Raw genomic sequence first — 20,766 nt, 5'->3', positions numbered from 1 at the left:
ATTTTTAAATAGTTTAGCCAGCGGTGTTCTTTTTGCTGCCTCCAGCTTCTTCTGAAACTAAATGTCTTCTGGCAAACAGCCACATGCTGAGAGTCAAAAACAACACACCTTCCACATTCTGGGTGTGTGTGTTGTGTTGGGTCATGGCAGCTTCCTGCGGCGTCGCTATGACGACCAGCCACGCTCGCCTCACGCATGAGGCGGTACTAAATCTGAAAAAAAAATGTAAAAGAGGACGGGGCATCATAGACAGTGTATAGTCGAGTAGAGCTGGTACCAGCAGTGGGTAAGCGCCATTACATCCTTTACTTTGGGCCGTTACACACTGGGCGGTGCTGCGAATAAACCACATGGAAAAATACAAAATCTCCTGCAAATATTAGAGTGGAGTGACTGGTTTGGCTCAGGAGACTCCATGTTTTCATATCTTTTAGGTGTGTGTGTGTTTTTTTTTTTTACCATTTTAGTTTAGTTTTATTTTTCTAAATAAAAATGTTGAAATATATTTTTTGTTTCCAGCATTTTTGGTTATACGTTGCAGGTTTTATGTATACATTTACAAAATATATATGGTGCTTACAAGTCAGCATCAGGTAGAACCAAGTGTATCTTATTGGTGGGAGAAGCTCACAGAAATCTCTCTGAGACACAATTCTTAGTAGAATACATCTTGAGCATTTGCAGACAAACAAAAAGAAGACGGTTCGATGATTATTCTCATTTTTTATTCGTTTTGTTACAAAAATACATTTATCTTCAAGCAGCTTCTCAGAATTTGCCATTTTGTGCAAAAAAGGACACAATTGTCAGGTATTCAAGTACGTTTGTATACAGTCATGTTACACGTTAGATTCAGAGGTAGGCCTTCATGTTCTCAACATGGGTCTGAGGTAGTGTGCAACCTTTTATCCACGTGATGTAGAATAAATATCCAGTTAAAGGGTCGGGTATCGTTTGGGTTTTCTCCCATGCTGGTGCTAAAATAATACTTTCAAAACGCTACCGAAAACGTTAAAGAACGGCTTGTTTATCTAAGCCCTTAGGCTCAAAATGAATGATTTATTAAAAATGTAAATAACTTATAATACCTAATGACTTATGTCACCAGTAAATTGCTGTTAAACGACAAAAACAACTAGAATAGAAAAGGGTGTTACACGATAACTTAGCTTGAGACGTTTTTGTCTCATTTTTGTCACTTTTTTTCTAAAATTTCTGTCGTTGATTTCAATGTTGACGCTATTTCGGGGATTTTTAATATTTTTTTCGACGTTTGTTGACTTATTTTTCGACATTTTTTCACGACGTTTTTTTCTGCTTTTACAATGTTTTTTTTTAAACCGTTTTTCGGTGCTTTTTCCAACATATTTGACGTTTTTTTTGGAAAAATGTCTAAATCACGTTGACATAGCCTAGTTGTGTATGTTGTGAAGTCTCCCTGACGGTAAAAACAATCCCTGCATAACTTTGAATGCAGCAGGAGGCTTACCAGTTTCAAGTGAACGCACCATTGACCCGTCTGTGCTGTTTTTCTGACAGCGGCGTCTGCACACTGTTGGAATCCTCTAAAGCGAGATCCAGTCACACTTTTACACCGTTTAGCTGTCAGCATTTTAACTGTGTTTAACCCAGGAAGAGATGTTTGGCAGCAATATTCTGCCCGGTAGATACCGTTCGTTTTACGCACCTGTGCTGTTTGAGCTCCAGCTTTTGATACCCAACCCTATGCGGTTGATTGTAAAACAGGAGTGTGTCCAACTCAGTTTCCCCAAGGGCCAAACTGGAAAATGAGAATCACATCGAGGGCCAGACATGTAGAGTTTATTGCTCATGAAAATGTAAAATGACGCAAGCTCAGTTGGTAGAGCGTGCGCCCATATATAGAGGTTTACGCCTCGACGCAGCGGCCCAGGTTTGACTCCAACCTGCAGCCCTTTGCTACATGTCATTCCCCCAGTCTGTCCCCTTTCATGTCTTCAGCTGTCCTCTCAAAATAAAGGCCTAAAAATGCCCAAAAAATAATCCAAAAAAAATATATCATATCAAAATATCAAATAGCTTTAGGCTGTATTAATAGTATGTCTCATATAGTCTTGTACCTTACAGTTTGGTCTACAAGATGGAGAGCGATGAAAAACCGTAAAACGTTTGTAAAAAGTGACAAAAACTAAACGGGTCAAAATTGATTGAGAACTTAAGTTGCTCTAGATCAGAGTGTGGGGGGGGGGGGGGTTTGTCCCGGGGGTCTTCTGAGTTTGACACACGTGTTGTACAGTAAAAGGATTACATGTATATATCCTCCAGAACCTAATGCTCTTTGCATGCCGTGTGCACACAAAAACTTCAACATTTTTTACATTTAGTTTTTTAAAGTGATAGATTGTGCAACGATGCAAAAGTAAACATTTCAACACACACTGCAAATATCCAGACCTTTTTCATCTTCAAAATAAACCTGCAGTTACCCTTAAACTCAACTGACAGCATGTGAGGGTGACAAGGCTTTTTTTTTTGGGCGTTGGGCATGGAGGGGGGGGACCGAAATAGCCCCCGTCAGGTGCAACTTTACACATGGGCTCCGGTTACAGCTCAACCAAAACACAGCGGTTCAGAAGCACAGCGGCGCGGACACAAAGTGCTTTCCAGTGTTAATCTGTTGTTCTGTCTAATCCAAAAATAAATATATATTTATATATGTACAAAGTCCTACAGGTGTACATGTAAACAAGGTGAAGGTGGACTTCCTGGCTGCTTCACACAGCGGCCGAGTGTTTCCCCCCGTCTCGGAGCTGCAGAGGCAAACACACATGAGTCAAACTGGGGCTCTGCTTGTCTGGAGAGTCTAAAAAAGTCTCAAATATGTAAATAAAAAGTATTGTGTTCTAGGTCTGAAACGCTACCTCTAGTTTAAATGTTTCTGCAGCGCTTTGTTTTTATTTTATTTGTTGTAGTTCTTTCTTTTGTAGTCCAAATAGAATCTAAAACCAGTCCTATAATGTAAATGATATCAGGGAAATAGTTTCAGACAATTGTTTCCGGACTCCGACATCTTTGTTGTTGTTGTTTCGATGGCCTACATGTGTGATATGTTTCGATATAGGTCTTACATTTCATTCCTAATGATCTTCAACGGTATTTAAAAGTCTCGACTTGGTGAAAAGCATCAAACAACACTTACGGGCTTCTACTTCAGCCCCTGATTTCAGTTATTTAAAGTCTGATTTTGTAATATTTTGGAACTCTAAAACCCAAACTCTTTCGATCTGAATAAACAAAAGAAATGAACTTTTAGTAGTTTAATTTTAGGGAACAATGGGCTTTTAGTAGTTTTAAACAAACCCTGAGTTTAGATCCGATGTGCAGAAGAGGAGTCGCTGTAACTGAGTCAAGCACTTATTTTAAACCTTTTGAAGGTGCCACAGCCTGTTTTCATGTTGTGTTGTCAATCACTAGAGAAACAGGTGCCACTGTGGGCAACCCCAATCATCTTTAAACCATCCGCCAAAATCAGATTGTTAAAGCTCTTTATATATCTGAATCACACATTAGCACTCGGAAAACTCTGTTACTGGATGCTTTGGGCCTTTAAAAAGGTATTTCAACATTAAGAAAGTGGTTCTAGCTATACTCTGTCAGATATAAGACTTAGACTTATTACTGAAATCAAAGTAATGTTGAGGCAAAAATAGCCTTTAAGGGACTAAGACACTTGGCAAGTGGAAAAGTGCATTTTATAAGTTGTACTGCTCCTTTACAGTGGTATTTCAGCAGGTAGTAAGTTCTAGGTGGGCTATAATCTGTCAGATATAAGACTTTTTAATACAATCTAGTCATTTTGAGGCTGAGTGGAAAGTTTGGCAAGTGGAAAAGTGCATTTTACGGTTTGTACCGGCTTACCAATTTCCTCTGATTGCTGAGACAGAAGGTGCAGATGGGCCGCAGCGCGTGCGCCGGGGCGCCGCGCCGCTCGCTCTGGTACCCGAGGCAGGGCTGTCCGTCCCGGCACGCCTCCCCCAGCAGCAGCACGTTGGCCAGGTGCGAGATGTAGCTGGAGGCCAGGCGCAGCGTCTCTATCTTGGAGAGCTTCCGGTCCGCGGGCTCGGTGGGGATGAGCGTGCGCAGCGCCGTGAACGCCGTGTTAACGCTGTGCGTCCGGTCCCGCTCCCGCGCGTTCGCCGCCTGCCTCTGTTTGCTCACGCCTGCGTCTCCGTCGCTGCTGCGTCTCCGCCGTTTCCTCCGCCGGAGCGCTGCGGCGCGGGAACCACCGCCGCCGCCTCCCCCCGCCTCTGGTTCTCCGCGCGGGCTGCCGTCGCCGGTGGACTTCCCGTAGGAGCTGTCGCTGCCGCCGCCGCTGTCCAGGTCGTCCGGATCAGAGGGGAAGAAGCCGTCGGTGCCTGCGGACTTCATGCTGCTCTCCGCGGGTCTGACTGGGGCTGCTCTGCATCACTCTGTCCAGGGGGTGAAAATAGCTCCGGGACCGAGCAGCTGCCGCCGATCCGGTGACCGGGGGGGGTGAGTGCTGGCCGGCATACCACTGCTACTGGATGACGGCTGCTTTCTGGGTCAATAACCCTCGCGGAGGAGGGGAGACAGGTGGAGCCTAAAGGGAGGGGGAGGGGGGGCGCACCTGTTGTGGTCTGCAGGATACAGGTTTAAATTAGGCTGCACCACAGGTGTAATTTACGGGGGAGGGGATGGAGGGGTAACAACCAGCGTTTTTTTAAGTTTTTTTTTTGTGTGACTGTGTGTGTGTGTGTGTGTGTGTGTGCGTGCACGCGCGTGTGCTTTCTGTGTGTGTGTGTGTGTGTGTGTGTGTGTGTGTGTGTGTGCCTGCGTGCCTGCTGCTTTCTGTGTGTTTGGGTGTTTGCGTGCGTGCTTTGTGTGACTGTGTGTGTGTGTGTGTGTGTGTGTGTGTGTGTGTGTGTGTGTGTGTGTGTGTGTGTGTGCGTGTGTTAAAAAGAGTATGTGCATGCATTCTTGATATATGGCCTAAACGGCACCTCATATGTCCCGTCCTGACTCTGTCTGCCAGGATGGACGCCATCTTTGGGGGGGGGGTAAAAATATCTATGAACGTGGATGCCGTGTGAGGGTGGGCAACAGAGGTGGAAAGTAACAAATTACAATTACTCGCGTTACTCTGTCTGTCTGTCAGTCGATCATCGGTGCCCTTATCAAATCACAAACAGTTACTTAGGGACTTTTACTCTGAGTACATTTTAAATGAGCTACCTTTTACCTTCAGTTGAGTATGTTTTTATACCGGTAATTTTACCTGTACTTCATTAAAAGTTCATCAAAGTAATAGTACTTTTAATGGTACTGTTGCGGAGAATATGTTTGTACTCTTTCCACCTCTGGGGAGTAAAAGCTCGGAGCGACCTTGATGTCAAATAAAACCTGTTGATTTGTATTCTTTATTCTTCACATTGTTATTATTGTTGGTATTATTGTTGTTATTATTGTTGGTATTATTGTTGGTATTATTGTTGGTATTATTGTTGTTATTATTGTTATTATTGTTGTTATTATTGTTATTATTGTTGGTATTATTGTTGTTATTATTGTTGGTATTATTGTTGGTATTATTGTTGGTATTATTGTTGGTATTATTGTTATTATTGTTGGTATTATTGTTGTTATTATTGTTGTTATTATTGTTGGTATTATTGTTGTTATTATTGTTGTTATTATTGTTGTTATTATTGTTGGTATTATTGTTATTATTGTTGGTATTATTGTCGGTATTATTGTCGGTATTATTGTCGTTATTATTGTTGGTATTATTGTCGGTATTATTGTCGTTATTATTGTTGGTATTATTGTCGGTATTATTGTTGTTATTATTGTTGTTATTATTGTTGCCACCAGAGGGCAGTAAACTAATGATCATTTCTAAAAAGGTTTGTGTTCTTCCAAGGTATTGAAGACATGAGATGTTTTCACAGTGGTGGAATGTAAGTACATGTACTCCATGCTGTACTTCAGTCCAAATGTTGAGGTACGTGAGTCTTTTCTTTTCATGCCACTTTCTACTTCTACTCCGCTACATTTCAGAGAGAAATATTGTACTTTTTACTCCACTACATTCATCTGTTCCAGCTTTAGTTACTAGTTACTTTACACATTAAGATTAATAATACAAACTATGATCAACAAATACATTATGATTTATTATTTCAGATAAGATACTACTATATAAAGTCATTGGGCTACTTAGTTTCATAAATTAGGTCATTTTTATCAGCCAAAAATGTAGAAACAGTCATACATCATTTCATCTCAAGCGTCTCACAACAAAACCTCAATTAACTTGAGCTCATTCAAAACGACATAGCCAGACACAGGAGAGAACCTGATTGGCTCCCAGCCACAGCCAGACACAGGAGAGAACCTGATTGGCTCCCAGCCACAGCCAGACACAGGAGAGAACCTGATTGGCTCCCAGCCACAGCCAGACACAGGAGAGAACCTGATTGGCTCACAGCCAGGGTAGCTTTCAAATTTGTAAGGATGACTTTTAAGTAAGTAAGTAAAGTTTATTTCTAGAGCACATTTAAACAGCTTAAGCTGACCAAAGGTGTGGTATAAAAAAGATCATTGAAATGTAAAAATAAAAGTAGAAAAATAAAGAACGATAAGAAAATTCCCAACAACTCGGAACATTCTAACTTCAATTAAAGATTTCGCACAGATTTAAATAATTTTTCCCTCTCACACTCAGCTGATTAAGTTAATGTTACAAACCAGTCTAGTGACACACTGTGTCTTACTAATAACTAGTCAGTGTGTGTGTGTGTGTGTGTGTGTTTTTGTTGCCTATAACAGTTATGTTATCAAGGGTCAGCTTCATCCTAATCTGTTGTAAAAAGTCAGCCGGCTCTCTGGTGTTGGGCCGTGCAGAGCCAGGAGTCAGGGAGAGGCTGGCGGAGAGGAATCCTAATTGGTCTGGAGCTAATGCAGCCTCACTAATCTTTTAATCCGCATTTCCTCTGCGCCCCTGTGGCCCTGACCCGTCGGCCGTGAACTTGTCTTGCCCCTGTAGCAAAGTCAAATGCTTCTTTAGTTCTCTAGAAACTCAGTCAACTAAAAGCATTTCATAAACAGGGGCGGAGCCAGGTGTTGTAAACATCTGGGGCTCAGCCCAAACCTAGTGCTGCAACTACCAATTATTTTCATTGTAGATTAATGTCTGGATTATGTTTTGGATGAATGGATTAGTTGCTTGGTCTCTAAAATGTCAAAAAATGGTGAAACATAAAATCTGACACAGTGAGCAATTTAGAAGACAAAAACATGATATAGTCTCAAACGGGGAACTTTTTCAGAGTCCTGGTTGGCGAGGCAGCAAAAAAAACACAAATACTGCAAAGCTTCATAAACAACAAACCTAGCTGGTTAATGGTCATAGAAAACATCTGACGAAATGAATACCTTTTCTTTTTAAAGGATCTTTATTTGTTTTCTTACAAAATAACCAAATAGCAATTCTTTATTAGGAAATAACATTGGTTATACAGTGGTTAAAGGGTAACTTTGTTTTTTTTTCAACCTGGACCCTATGTCTTCTGACTGATGGGAACAACAATCTTTGACATTGGTCCAGTATTAAACGAGACAAAACAAGCTACACTGTAACTTATTGGGCAACTGCACATCTTCAATTTACATCCGTGCGTACATTAGACTCCGATTATTATTCTAAGTGTCTGACAACGTTATGGATCCCTACAGAGATAGACCTTTTAGTTAAAGAGTAAGATCCTTTTTTTAAACATAAAAACATCCGCGAAATTGTGATCCCTAAACCCACCAGACTCCATGTAAATAATCAGCACTTTTATCATCGTAAAACACACTTAATTCAAAGTGGACAGAAACTAAATCAAACTATCAAAAGCCGTCTTGGTTCATCTTTCCACTGTTCCAACAATCAACACTCTGGTTTGGTTGAAATAAACCCGAAATTCACCCATTTACATGTGGAAATATGCTGGCTCTATACACGCTAAAAGTACTGATTATTTACATGGAGTCTGGTGGAAATATGCTGGCTCTATACACGCTAAAAGTCCTGATTATTTACATGGAGTCTGGTGGAGATATGCTGGCTCTATACACGCTAAAAGTCCTGATTATTTACATGGAGTCTGGTGTAGTTTGATGATGGTGATTTCGGGGCTGTTTCATGTTAAACTAAAAGGATCTTACTCTTTAACTAAAAGGTCTAGCTCTGTAGGGATCCTTTCATAATGTTGTCAGACACTTAGAATAATAATCTGAGACTGTCAGCAGCAACAACAGAACTTTTAGTGGACTCTGACTGATGCTGAACATTAGTCCTGTAGGGTAACATTACAGCTTGTTACTAACTGCTGCTGAACATTAGTCCTGTAGGTTTACATTACAGCTGCCGTTTACAGCGTTCTCACTTAATACTGGACCAATTTCAAAGATTGTTGCTCTAAAGATCAGTCACTTACACACAACAATATGGGAACATAGGGTCCAGGTTGAAAAAAACAACAACCTGAAGTTACCCTTTAAGACACAGTATACAACAAGAAATATGCGACAATATAAAACAACCAAATAAATAAATAGTTATACAAAGGTTTGTAGTTTGAACCTGAACATGATGGCATTTCCAGTTAAAAACTCTCCCCAACTGCAGTTTTGAAATGATTAGCCTGACCACTGCATGGAATAGCTGCTTGTAACGTCCTGATCATGACCCAGGTGTTTGGAAGAAGAGAAAATGCTGCCACAGACTCTGATAACGTTATGTAGGAGTCTGGAGAAAGCAGCATTGTGGACGTCTTTATCTCTGTCAAGTTCAAGGCGAGATAGTCTCAGAGAGACTTTTATTTCCCAGTGGAGAGACATTTTGGGCTTTTCTTCTGACGACGCTCCGTTTCATCGGATGGTTTTATTATCGGCGCGGATTGAACTCCGGCTGTTGGTCAGGTCTCAGCCTCGGGGGATAGGGAGCTGAAAAACAACAAGCTTTTAGGATGACTGACACAGAAGCACACCGAGAAGCAACAAGGAAAAATGTCAACGTTTTTATGGATTTATTTGACGTTTTTATTGCTTTTTGAACTCGTTTTCCCGACATTTTTGTTGATTTTGACCGTTTTGTCCCGCCGTTTTTGTCAACGTATACATTTTTGTCGATGTTTTTGTTTTCGCCGTTTTCAACAAATGGGGAAATAAATGTAAAAATGCATTCCTTCCTAAATGTTGAGCTCCGTGTTTCAGTTGTTCTCACCCTCCTGGAGCAGAGATCGGCGGAGGATCCGCTCCGGCAGGCGCAGACGTTGGGCCGGACGCACCGGCTGCCGTAGAGACACTTCTGTTCACAGTGAGCTGAGACACAAACACAGAAACTAAACTCCTGGAAGGTACAGTTATTCATATATAAGTGTATATGAAGAGGAATATGTATAGTTATGTTTGCGAGAAAGAACATTGTTAGTTCTACTTTTCACGTGGCTGTTTTGTCTGAAAGTGTTTCATGTTTAATGTTTTGTGTGGACACCAGGAAGAGTAATACAATCCAATCCGATACTCACGGATGTGACACAGCGTGCCACGCCATCCTGCGGCGCAGCGGCAGGCGTTGGCTCCCACACACTCGCCTCCGTTCAGACACGTCTGCAGACAGCTGGCTGGGAGGCGACACAACACGCAACGCGTCAGGACACCGTCACAGCCAAGAAAAAGTATACGGCGCTAAAAAACAAGGCGCTTTTGACTTTTTATTTTTATCTAATTGTTTTCAATGTTTTTGCCGCTTTTTTGCCACTCGTTTTTGCAGCTTTTCTACATCCTGTTTTGTGTATAATTGTTTGTAGTTTTGGGGTGTCAAACTCAACTTCTCTAAGGGCCAGACATGTTTCGTTTGTTGACATGCTTTCATTTGAAGGGAAAAAGTCAAAATATCTCTGACTGTATTACTGCATGTCTCATTAAGTCTTCTCACTTACAGTTTGGTCGACATAGAGCCGCCAAAAAGTCTGCAAAAAGTTCCTCAGCCATCATAGAAAAAAGCGCCAAAAAGGGTTTAAAAAAACAAACTAGGGGGGCCAACATGTATTGTTTTGCATTATATCGTTTGATTCTGGACAGACAGACTTCATGATTCAAAAGCAAGTTTTGATGTCGATTTGGGATAGCACAGAGAGGTAGAGACAGGTAATCTGAGGTTTTCAGGTACTGACACTGATGCATCATGGGATCCAAGCGGTTGGCCCAGAGGGGGACGAGAACCTCTGTCTGTTACGGATCTGATTCTTGTAGCACTCACGTTTATCGCAGCTCTTTCCTCGCCAACCTGACGGACAATCGCAAACATCTGGAGCAACACACCTGCCGCCGTTCATACACACGGGCTCACACACGCCTGCAGACACAGAGAAGGGATGAAGAACAACATCACAGGACGAAATAACCAACCATCAGACGCATTCACTTCCTGTTGTGAGTTGATCTCAGTTGGATGTGAGTGAACTTTGACCCAGGGAAGTGTGTGCCAACAGCTACTATTTCTAAGAATGGTCTCATTCATGTATTGATTTGATCATGGACACATTATGAGACAATGGGCCCCTGGGCACACATATGTACATCATATAGCGTCTCTTTGTGATGGTTTTGCGTCTTTGTAGTCAATGTATGTTTGTGTATGTTTGTGGACAGACGGAGGAAGGAGAAATAAGAGGATTAAACGGTCATTAGTGATGGAAATACATTTGACAAACAAGTGACGAGGAGAAAGATGATGAGGAAGAAAAACTGACTTCTCTCGCATCGCCTCCCGATGTATCCTTGCAGACAGGAGCACACGTTGTTTCTTATACACAGGCCGCCGTTCTTACAGGGAGGACTGCAGAAAGCTGGAGGACAAACAATCAAGAACAAGTTAGTGATCCCAACTTCTTTTAAACTACACCTTGGTAATGTGACTTGAGAACAACTCAAAGAATGGTGGAACTACTGATTGACTTGTTGATTGATCGATGTAAGTGTACCGTTCTGACACTGCGGGCCGTAGAAACCGTGAGGACACTCGCAAGTATTGGGCCGAACACACCAACCTCCGTTGAGACACACGGGCGAGCAGAGAGCTGGAGAGAGAGACGAGAGCATCAGCATTGAGAGGTCAGTTCACACACGCAAGCAGGCACACAGGCAAGCTCACACACACGCACACACGCATAGGCAAGCTCGCACACACACATACCACACACATGCATGCATACCACACGCACGCACATGCACACACGTCCGCACACAGGCAAGCTCACACACACACGCGCACGCACACGCACATGCATACACACACACACAGGGCGTAGGTTTTGTTTCCACATTGGGGGGGGGGCACCCAGAAACATTTGAGTGTCAAACACGTCATTTTCCGGCATTCTGGTGAATTCTTCTGCAACAATTTCTGCCTTTTCTGCATCAATGTATGGCGCAAATGTCTAAATATAAAAGGAAATTATTATTATTATTCTCCTGTACTGTTTCAAACTTTCTGCATTTTCAGTACGCTGCAAGGTAAGGATGGTCGGTCCAGCACAGGGGTGTCTGAAATCGTTGGGAAACACATTTAGAGGTAAGAGGGGTACATGTTTTGAGCCCTGTGAGCAGGGAGTGAGTTGTCTGTCATATTTGTTAGGGGGACAAATCTACCTCTTCTAAATTTAGGGAGGGACATATACCCTGCATCCCCCCAGAAATCTACACCTATATACACACACACACACACACACACACACACACACACACACACTGAAACCCACTCACCAGTCTCACAGGACGGCCCGGTCCAGCCTGTCGGACACCGGCACTCGTCTGGAGAGACACACTGGCCTCCGTTGTGACAGTGGCGGCCGCACACCACTACGATCAACAACAATAACAAACAATCATCACAAACATGATAGTTAAGAGCAAAGAAAATGGAAGTGATTATAAAAAAAAACAGTAGATGCCAGTAACTGAACTCACTGGTCTCACATCGAGGGCCAACAAACCCGTACGGACACGAACAGGTGTGCAGTCCCACACAGGTGCCTCCGTTTTCACATGGGAACCTGCACAGAGCTGCACAGATGCATTTCATTAGTTCTATCATTTCTAAATGCTCCATAGCTATTCAATACTTATATCTTTGTGAAATGTAATTGTTTATAATCTTTACTTGATTTAGTTTCTACCGTGACAGATTGAAGAAGTTTCTTCCCTGTGTATTTCTATTACTATGGGAAGATACAGACGTTTATAGACGTTACTGATGGTAAAAACCAGTGTGCTAAAGACATCTGTGACTGGATTAACTGGGAACCAATTGCTATCTTAATAATGAATCATATTTCTGTATCTCTCCCTTAACAGTCGCGTCAGATGGCCGCCCACCACCAGCCAGGTTCTGTCCGAGGGTTCTATCTGTTTAAAGTAAGTTTTTCTCTTTGCCTCTGTCGCACCAAATGTTTGCTCTTGGGGGTGAGTTGTTGGGTCTCTGTAAATTATAGAGTGTGGTCAAGTGTACTGAGCTAACTTCTGTTTTGATTTGACACTATAAATAAATAAAAAGGAGGCGAGCGTTACCTTTCTGACAGGTTTCTCCGTGAAACCCTCCGAGACAGCGACACACGGCGGGCGCAACGCAAACACCTCCGTTCATACAATCCGGCTCACAGATTGCTAAGAAAATACAGATCAACAAACAATAACAATACAAAAACAAATAAATAAATAAATACAGAGAAATAATATCTAATATGATTACACCAGTCTTTTATTTGTTTACCTGTCTGGCATTCAACTCCAGTGTAGCCTGGTCTGCAGCGGCACGTGTTGGGCGCGGCACACTCCATGTTCCGACCACACGTATGCCTGCAAACAGCTTGAAAGACAAACAGTGGAGACGTTTAACCTGTTTGAATGCAAAAAGCAACAAAAACGTTGACAAAGGTGACAAAAACTTAGATAAAAGCCACAAAAACTATAAAAAAGGTGACAAAAATGTCGGAAATAAGGCGACATATGCTTGGACAAAAGAAGAAAATGTTCGAAACAAAACATAACAACTTTGAAAAATCAACCAAGTATTAATAAAGGCGACAAAAACGTTAAAAAGGGGATACAAATGTCAAAGAAAGGCAACAACGAATGGACAAATGGATAAAACGCCAAAGGTGAAAAAACGCCAGTAAAATCGGAAAAACATCAATAAAAAACGTTGGGAATGAAAAACCCAGATGACCCTTAGTAAGTGTCCGGGGTCAGTCCAGGACATCGAGCCCAGCTCCTCCTCAGCTTCACCAGTTGTGAATGATGACCATTACACGAGCATTACCTCGACAGGCTCGTCCGTCTCCGGTGTATCCTACGGGACACCTGCCACAGCGGAACCCCTCATCCCAGGCTGGTTCACACGGGACGCCGGGGAAACATGGCCGGTCGGCGCAGGTCTTCACATGGTTGTCGGCCGTCGCTCCACTCCTAACCCCTGGCTGGATGGAGGGGGCTCTTTGTAGTGGGGAGCTGTTCACCGTCTTGCCAGGCATTGTGAACGCCAGCACCTCTGGGCCTTCAGATCCAGGCTCCGCCTCATCTCCATCTGCAGAGAACTCTGACTCAGACAGCGAGTACGACAGAGCGGTGAGGCCCGCTGTCAGGGGGGAGGCAGGTCTGGCAGGGGTCCAGGGTTTAGTTTGGGTGGATGCCAGATGTTTGAGCTGCGGCTGGGGCTGGGTTGGCTGTTTGGACCGCGTTACCTTACCAGACTGAGTAGATAGGTGAGGAGCGCGCGGTGTTACCTTCGCAGATGTGGCACCAGTCGATGCTGCTTCAGACTGATGGGAGACAATCATAGAATGAAGGTGGTTAGACGTTCATGTCAGAGATTCTGAGTTTGGGACTCGGACTTGAGTCTCACACACAGCGACGTCAGACTTGACTTAAGACTTCAGACTCGGACTCGAGATGCGGGACTTGTGAACAAATCTTTATTTTTTAGGAAACGTCTGATGAGCTGACTGTTATTCCCCTTGCTTCGTAAACTATAACCTTCCTACGGAACACGTAATGTACGCGGCCACACGTGAGAGAGGACAACAAACATGTCAACGCACTGACAGCTGCTGTGCTGTTCATCAGAAGCTTTGGCTTTAAAAACTTCAGACAACTAGACCCTAACAAAAGAATGCAAAATATGTGGAATCAAGATAAAGGATTCTGGATCAACCTGAAAACACACACTGATTGGTTAGCAAACATGTTTACCTCAGCATTGGCCATCCATCGTTCGTTTGCTAGATGTTAGTAAAAAAGATAATTGAGCGTTTGTTTGTAGGCTATGTCAAACTTGTGGTAGTCGATTTACGTAATCATTTACGTCCCACTGGTTGCCGCTGCAATAATTATTAACGTTAGACTCTAACTCAGAGACTCAACTTGGATTCTAGCTCAGAGACTTGACACTTAACTTGGACTTTAGCTCTGATTCATGTCACCTATACATCAAAAACGGTAGAAAAATGGCCAAGTTACCTTGGAGACCATCGCACTGGACACCAGAACCTTCTCTGAGATAGTTGTGCTAGATATGGTGTACGTCCTGGCGTCTGATCTGAGGCCGCCACTGTGGAGGGCGCCGACTGATGTTCTGGAAACATCTCTTGAAGCAACAGTAACCGCCTCTCTCCTCTCTGTCCCGCCTCCCCTCCCTGAAGCGGGAACCTGGCGTGGAGCATTCTCTTGGTTGGCTCTGGTGACGGACCAGGACAGGTGTTTGATGCCGTGCCTGGTGGGCAGGTTGGGCAGGTGCAGCTGTGAGACTTTGCCACTGCTTCCTTGCGGGGAGCGGCCGGTCTTGCCAACAGTTTGCTGCTGAGGAAGGTGATTGGATGCTGAGGAAAGACGAGAAGTGACATCAGTGACTCAGGCAAATTAACTAGTTTGGAGTTTTAAAATTTTCAAGGTTCACCATTAAAATACAAGTCAGCTAGAAACATTAAAAAGTCAGCGAAAGACAGTGTTTTCTGTCAACTCATGGAGCTAACATGTAGCTTCATTAGGTAGCAATCTACAGCTGATATTTGCAAGGAACACGTGCCATTAAAGCCAGCAAATCAACGTTTGTCAGCTCAAGAATTAAGAATAATGGCAAGTGAGTGGTAAATCTGTATCATAGTTAATCATAGTTAAAGGGTAACCACGTTTTTTCCAAACCCTATTTCCCTATATTTTGGTGTCTAAGTGACTGATGGGAACAAAAATCTATGAAACTGGTCCAGTATTGAGAGAGAACGTGAGCAGCAGCCGCGAACCCGGCTGTAATGTTACCTTATAGGACACATGTTCAACATCAGTTAGCATCCACTAAAAGTTCTGTTGTTGCTGCTGACAGATTCAGATTATTATTCTAAATGACTGACAACATTATGGATAGGATCCCTACAGAGATAGACCTTTTTTCAAACAGTATATTCCTTTTTGTTTAACCAGAAACGGCCCCAAGATCGCTATCACTAAATAAACAATACTTTTAACGTCTATAGAGCCAGAACATTTTCACATGTAAATCGGTAAATTATTTGTTTATTTCAACCAAAACTAGAGTTGTGATTGTTGGAAAAGCGGAAAGACGAACCAAAACGGCTTTTCATAGTTTTATTTAGTTTCTGTTGACTGTCGAAGTGTGTTTAATCATGATAAAATTACTGTTTCTTTACATAGAGTCTAGTGGCTTTTATGAAAACAAAATAACAATGTTTTTTTTACTGTTTTATAATGCCCAGTAACTTACATTGTAGCTTGTTTTGCAGACTGCAGCGATCTCGCTTAATACTGGACCAATGTCAAAGATGTTTGTTCCCATCAGTAACATAGGAAAATGGGGTCCAGGTTGAAAAAAAAACGACGTTACCCTTTAATGTTGTAAACTGCTTACATGTTGTGCAAGAATAGTATAATAAAGCCAAAAGTGGAAAAGAAGAGAAAGCTGTTTAAATGCTGGCATGTTGGACAATAGTTCTTACAGGTACTGCTTTTAGTAGAGCTCTTCAGAACCCTTTTGCAAACTGATTTAAGCAATCCATGTCATATTTGAGGCTGACTGACTCATCCGCATTAACATTTTGTTCCGTCTTGTGACTTTCCAGACCAACACGATCCACAGTAAAGGGATTTCAGTTGGAATCAAAGTGTCTCCTCTGAGTAATTAGAAACCCCTCCGCTCCCCTCGTGAGAAAATAGCATTTAGCAAACTTCTGTTGTAACTCTGCGGCCGGACGTCTACTCAAAAAACTAAGTACCAAAGGCAGTCTCCAGCCATTTAACTTGATTTATCTGCTGCAATAAATGGCATTCCTTCCAACCACGAAAAATATATAAAACGACATCAGAGAAACCAGAACATAATAAGAACAAAATCTATAAAGTAGACCACAATGTTTGGAGAGATTTCACATCACTGACTGACTGTTTTCATCAAACTCATTTTGTCACAGTTTTATTTTTATTCATATTTTCTTTTGCAGATGTCACAAGTAGGTGTCAGAGCTGTTGCTTACAAAACTGTGAAATAAAATACCCAGAAAAGAATCGCTTACCTGCCTTGGCGTTCTTCATGCAGACCCGTCCGTTGCCGTAAAGGCCCGGCGGGCAACGGCCGCAGACGTAGCCCACATGTGGCGGCCTGCGGTTGATGCATTGAACCCCGGGGAAGCAGGGCCTGCTAGCACACGTAGCGGACACATTCACAACCGGAGACTGACCAGATCCTGAGAGACACAAACTGTGATCAGTGCTCTATATGTCATCATTGTAGCAGCCAAGCAAAGTAGGGCCTTCTAAGTGTCCATTAGGAAGTTTCTTGTTATCATATTTTCCTCTAAACATGTTTTGGTAACACCTTATGTTACATGAAGTATTGAAATACCTTAATCGATGCATTAATTAACGTATTGTTCCTGCATGAGAAACTTTTAATACTTGTACATATCTGATAGTTGATGAAGTACTACATGAAGGGTATCATGCTTTTTAATGCATGAATTCATGATAATTAATGTACCCTTATCATAAAGTTACCCATGCTTCTGAAAATCCAGTTGGTAGACATTGTTGGAAACGTTGGGTTTACCTGAAGCTGATCCGCCACTTCCCGAAGGTGGGGCTACAGTGGATGTCTTGGCATTAGTGTTTCTGATTTTGGGCTGATCAGGCTTGACTCGGTCCGGTGTCATTCCTGAGACGTTGTTGAAAGTGTCCATGTTAGACGTGGATGGGTGAAGTTTAATTCCTGGGCTTCTTCTCAAAGCATTAGTGTTTGTTTGGTACAGGATTGGTGTAACTGCTGTGATGCTCTTGTTAGTTTCTGCCTGAGTGAGCCCCGGGTTCAGACTCATTCCTGGAATCCGTCTCCAAGTAGTGGTCTTAGTTTGTGATCGGTTCGGGTCAATCCTTGGAATAGTCTTCTCAGCCTTCGTTTGCAGGGAGCTACCACTTGAGGTCTTCCGGAAAGTGTCTGTCTTTCCTAGGGGTGGCTGCTGTAGAACATCTGGTATCTTGTAGACCATCGTACGAGAAGCAGATGTGGGGGGGACAGGGACTGACCTGGCAACTGCTGTATGAAGAAAAAACACAGATTATTATTTAGTTTGCCTTTTATCTGACGCTCTGGAATCACTTGTCTCCTGGAAGGGTCAAAAGGTTGTGTTTTTAAATAACAAGACGGACGCTCAGCATGAGACGAGACTTTTGGGACGAGTTTGTGTAAAGATCTCAACGAGGCATGACTACCAGTTGCAGCCTATCAACACATTTTACGAGCCACGTGCGTAGCAGGAAACACTGACAGCAGGTCAAACAAACCTGACTCTGATTTATCCTGCGTTAGCTCGGCAAACATGTCTCGCCTAAATCGAATACAACAGAGGCAGATTACATCGTCACAAAGTAATTCTCGAAGAGTTCTAAAACAGAGCTTATTTCTTCTGATCTTTAGAAAACTACCTCAGCAGCATTTGCAGTTTTAAAGAGACCTGTGCTGTTTATTAACTTGTTCTAATCGTCTTAAACGGCGCTGCGTTTGTCTGTTTTTACCCCGAATCTAGTTTGGTTTTCTTGCCTTTCTGTATTCAGTTTTTGATTCGGTCGGTCACCCCCCCCCCCCACCCCCTTTGCTGAAGATCAGAGGACAAACCAAAAGAGCATGAGGGAATCCAAGGACCGGTCCGCCATGAGTGTGTTTTAACAAAATGACAACAAAATTATACATTACTGACAGTAATTTATGCTGTGTGCTTTGTTGTGAGCCAAATGTTCCATTAGGGACGATAATGTCTTGAAACGTACACCTCGGTGTGATTATTTTTTTTAGCCACAACTCACTTCATCTAGCTCAGGGCTGTCAGACTCTACTTCACTACGGGCCAGACTGGAAAACAACAATCATATCAAGGGCATGAATAGTTTACTGAAATGCTTTTATTTAAGAGAAAATGTCAAATATTTGCATGTCTCATATAGCTTTCTCACGTACAGTTTGGGCCTCATAAAGCCCCGAAAAAGTCGGCAAAAAAGTTACTTAGCCATCATAGAAAAAATGGACAACGCCGTTGGAAAAAGCACCAAAAAAAGCTGGAAAAAGTGTCAAAAAACATTGAAAAAAGCAATAATAATGTCAAAAAAGTGCCAAAAATCGTAGAAAAGTGCAAAAAAACGTCGGAAAAAAGTGGTTCAAAGTCTGCGAGGTGCTGGGTTTGGCCCCCGGGCCTCAGGTTTGACACATGTGATCTAGATAGTCCCAATACAAACGCAAACACTGGAGAGCATCAGCCCCAGGTTTGTGTTAAAGCCATGCATTAACTTTAAATACACAAGTTCTGCATTTATTTGGCGTGCACCAAAAAACAATGACCCCGTCGAACGTTGTGTTGTGCACCACAGCGACGGCAGCCAGTCACAAACGTTGTTCTCTGTTAACCTGTCACCAACCCGAGGGGCCGATCAGAACTTAGATTGCAGGAAGTAACACAACACCTGCTTTAACCCAGAACAGAGTGCATCTGTAACAGAGTAGAGTCCTCTCAGTAACCGCTGCCTTGCAGCATTCAGTGGAGTTGTTCACCGTGAAGCAGCAACATCAGGAGCTTTATAAATATCAGACGTTTAATGTAGTATTTGCAACTTTTAGTGCTGTGTTTACTGAATTCACATCCATGTACTCAAACATGATTGAGCGATTCAAGCTGGAAGCAGTTTTTCCTCCCACAGCAGCAGCGTTTTCAAAGCATTAACTCCAGTTAGCAGTCGCTGCATTTCAAAGTGAGCACACGGAGGGAGGCAGCGGTGTCATCTGGTTTCCATTCAACACAAGTACAAGTACGGCTGATACAAACTATTTCACCTCCACATTCCGGGCAGTTAGCTGACGCTCTTATACAACGACGGCAGAGAAATCTTCACGTTTTTTGGAGTCACATGCAAATAATCACATTAAAAAAGCTGGGTTTTTTTTATCACGCGAGACCTTAGAACCATTTCAAAGAACAGCAGTATCTCATAAACTCCTGTTATGGCTGTTAATGAAATCCAGGTTTAGGGGGTAGGGGCGGACAGTTTCTGTCTCTCTTTAGGTGGCAGGAGAGAAAATGAGTCATCCTCAACATTTGTTGTGTTCTGATTTCAGAAAGATGAAGACAGTTGGAGACTGTTAGAAAGGCGAAACATTTGTCGGAAAAAGTAACAAAAACATCGAAAAAAAACAGACATTGAAAATATCATGTTTTTCCCAAATGATGCTCAGATTTTTTGGCATTCGGTTATCAAACGTCATGAAAGATAGTTTACATAGCTGCAGCTGTAAATCCTCCCGAACCAGTCTCAACAGTCCCACATCTTAACTAATAGTCCAAATAATTCATAATTTCTGCTGTTTTTAAACTCAAAAAGTAGGTATAATGTCATTTAAATTAGGTTTATGGACCATGAATAAAAAGAGCGCTGAAAAAATAGACAAAACGTTTCAAAGTATTTCAAAAGTGACAAAAGCATTAAATAAAGCGACAACAACGTGGAGGTTTTGTCGCAACTTAAGTTAAGCCACAGTTGTGTCATATCACACCTTAAACATTGGCACAGTACGCTCATGCTTACCTGTACATACTGTCCCATTTCCCAGCATGCCTTTGGGGCATGGGCCGCAGCCATAGGAGCCAAAGCTGTTGAAGCACTGGACTCCTGGGAAACACGGCTTCCTTTCACACTCATTGATATCTTCCAGGCATGTTACACCTGCAACAACAATGAACACACGCACACAGGGAATCGTTACCTGTCATATGTGCTGGAAGACAAAGAAAAGACTCAAGTACTTAGTTACATTCCACCACTGGCTGTGATTGATCCTCCACACCTACCAACGTGTAACTTCTTACCTCTCAGCCCCGCGGGACACTGGCAGCGGTACCCGCCGCCGGCTGCGTTGATGCATCTGCCGACCGTGCACGGCGCTGAGAGACATCCGTCCACTTTCTCGCCGCAGAGATCACCCTGCGTACCCTCGGGACACACGCACAGGTACGTCCCGCTGCCGGCCGGGAAACTGACGTCCGTCACGCATGTACCCCCGTTCTGACAGCCACACGGCACCACGTCAATCTGTTACAGAGGGAAACGCAGCGGTGGAATGTAACTAAGTACATTTATTCCAGTACTGTACTTAAGTCCAAATGTTAATGTACT

General features: G+C 42.8%; 2 protein-coding genes across 2 annotated transcripts in view; both read right to left on the bottom strand.

The window, feature by feature from the left end:
• Nucleotides 1–2,753: 2,753 nt before the first annotated feature.
• On the bottom strand, nt 2,754–4,438 carry LOC144512959 (transcription factor 15). The gene is made up of 2 exons (XM_078243983.1): nt 3,898–4,438; nt 2,754–2,789 (listed from the first exon to the last, which is right to left on the bottom strand). The coding sequence occupies exons 1-2, from the start codon at nt 4,405–4,407 to the stop codon at nt 2,754–2,756; spliced, it is 546 nt and encodes a 181-aa protein (XP_078100109.1). The 5' UTR covers nt 4,408–4,438.
• A 3,331-nt stretch (nt 4,439–7,769) lies between these two features.
• Nucleotides 7,770–20,766, bottom strand: part of LOC144512754 (von Willebrand factor D and EGF domain-containing protein) — a 36,884-nt gene continuing 23,887 nt past the window's right edge. Inside the window, exons 18-33 of the mRNA XM_078243658.1 lie at nt 20,460–20,682; nt 20,179–20,316; nt 17,162–17,644; nt 16,629–16,799; nt 14,566–14,924; nt 13,370–13,868; nt 12,821–12,916; nt 12,619–12,714; nt 12,019–12,114; nt 11,815–11,910; nt 11,034–11,129; nt 10,803–10,898; nt 10,310–10,405; nt 9,576–9,671; nt 9,272–9,369; nt 7,770–8,991 (exon numbers count right to left, since the gene is read on the bottom strand). Coding sequence (XP_078099784.1) covers nt 8,971–8,991; nt 9,272–9,369; nt 9,576–9,671; nt 10,310–10,405; nt 10,803–10,898; nt 11,034–11,129; nt 11,815–11,910; nt 12,019–12,114; nt 12,619–12,714; nt 12,821–12,916; nt 13,370–13,868; nt 14,566–14,924; nt 16,629–16,799; nt 17,162–17,644; nt 20,179–20,316; nt 20,460–20,682 — 2,760 coding nt within the window. The 3' untranslated portion in view covers nt 7,770–8,970. The remainder of the gene's footprint in view (nt 8,992–9,271; nt 9,370–9,575; nt 9,672–10,309; nt 10,406–10,802; nt 10,899–11,033; nt 11,130–11,814; nt 11,911–12,018; nt 12,115–12,618; nt 12,715–12,820; nt 12,917–13,369; nt 13,869–14,565; nt 14,925–16,628; nt 16,800–17,161; nt 17,645–20,178; nt 20,317–20,459; nt 20,683–20,766) is intronic.

Source organism: Sander vitreus, chromosome 24 (assembly GCF_031162955.1).
Source record: "Sander vitreus isolate 19-12246 chromosome 24, sanVit1, whole genome shotgun sequence".
Lineage (NCBI taxonomy): Eukaryota > Metazoa > Chordata > Actinopteri > Perciformes > Percidae > Sander > Sander vitreus.
The sequence above is the reverse complement of the archived record's forward strand: the minus strand, read 5'-3'. Positions and strand labels throughout refer to the sequence as shown.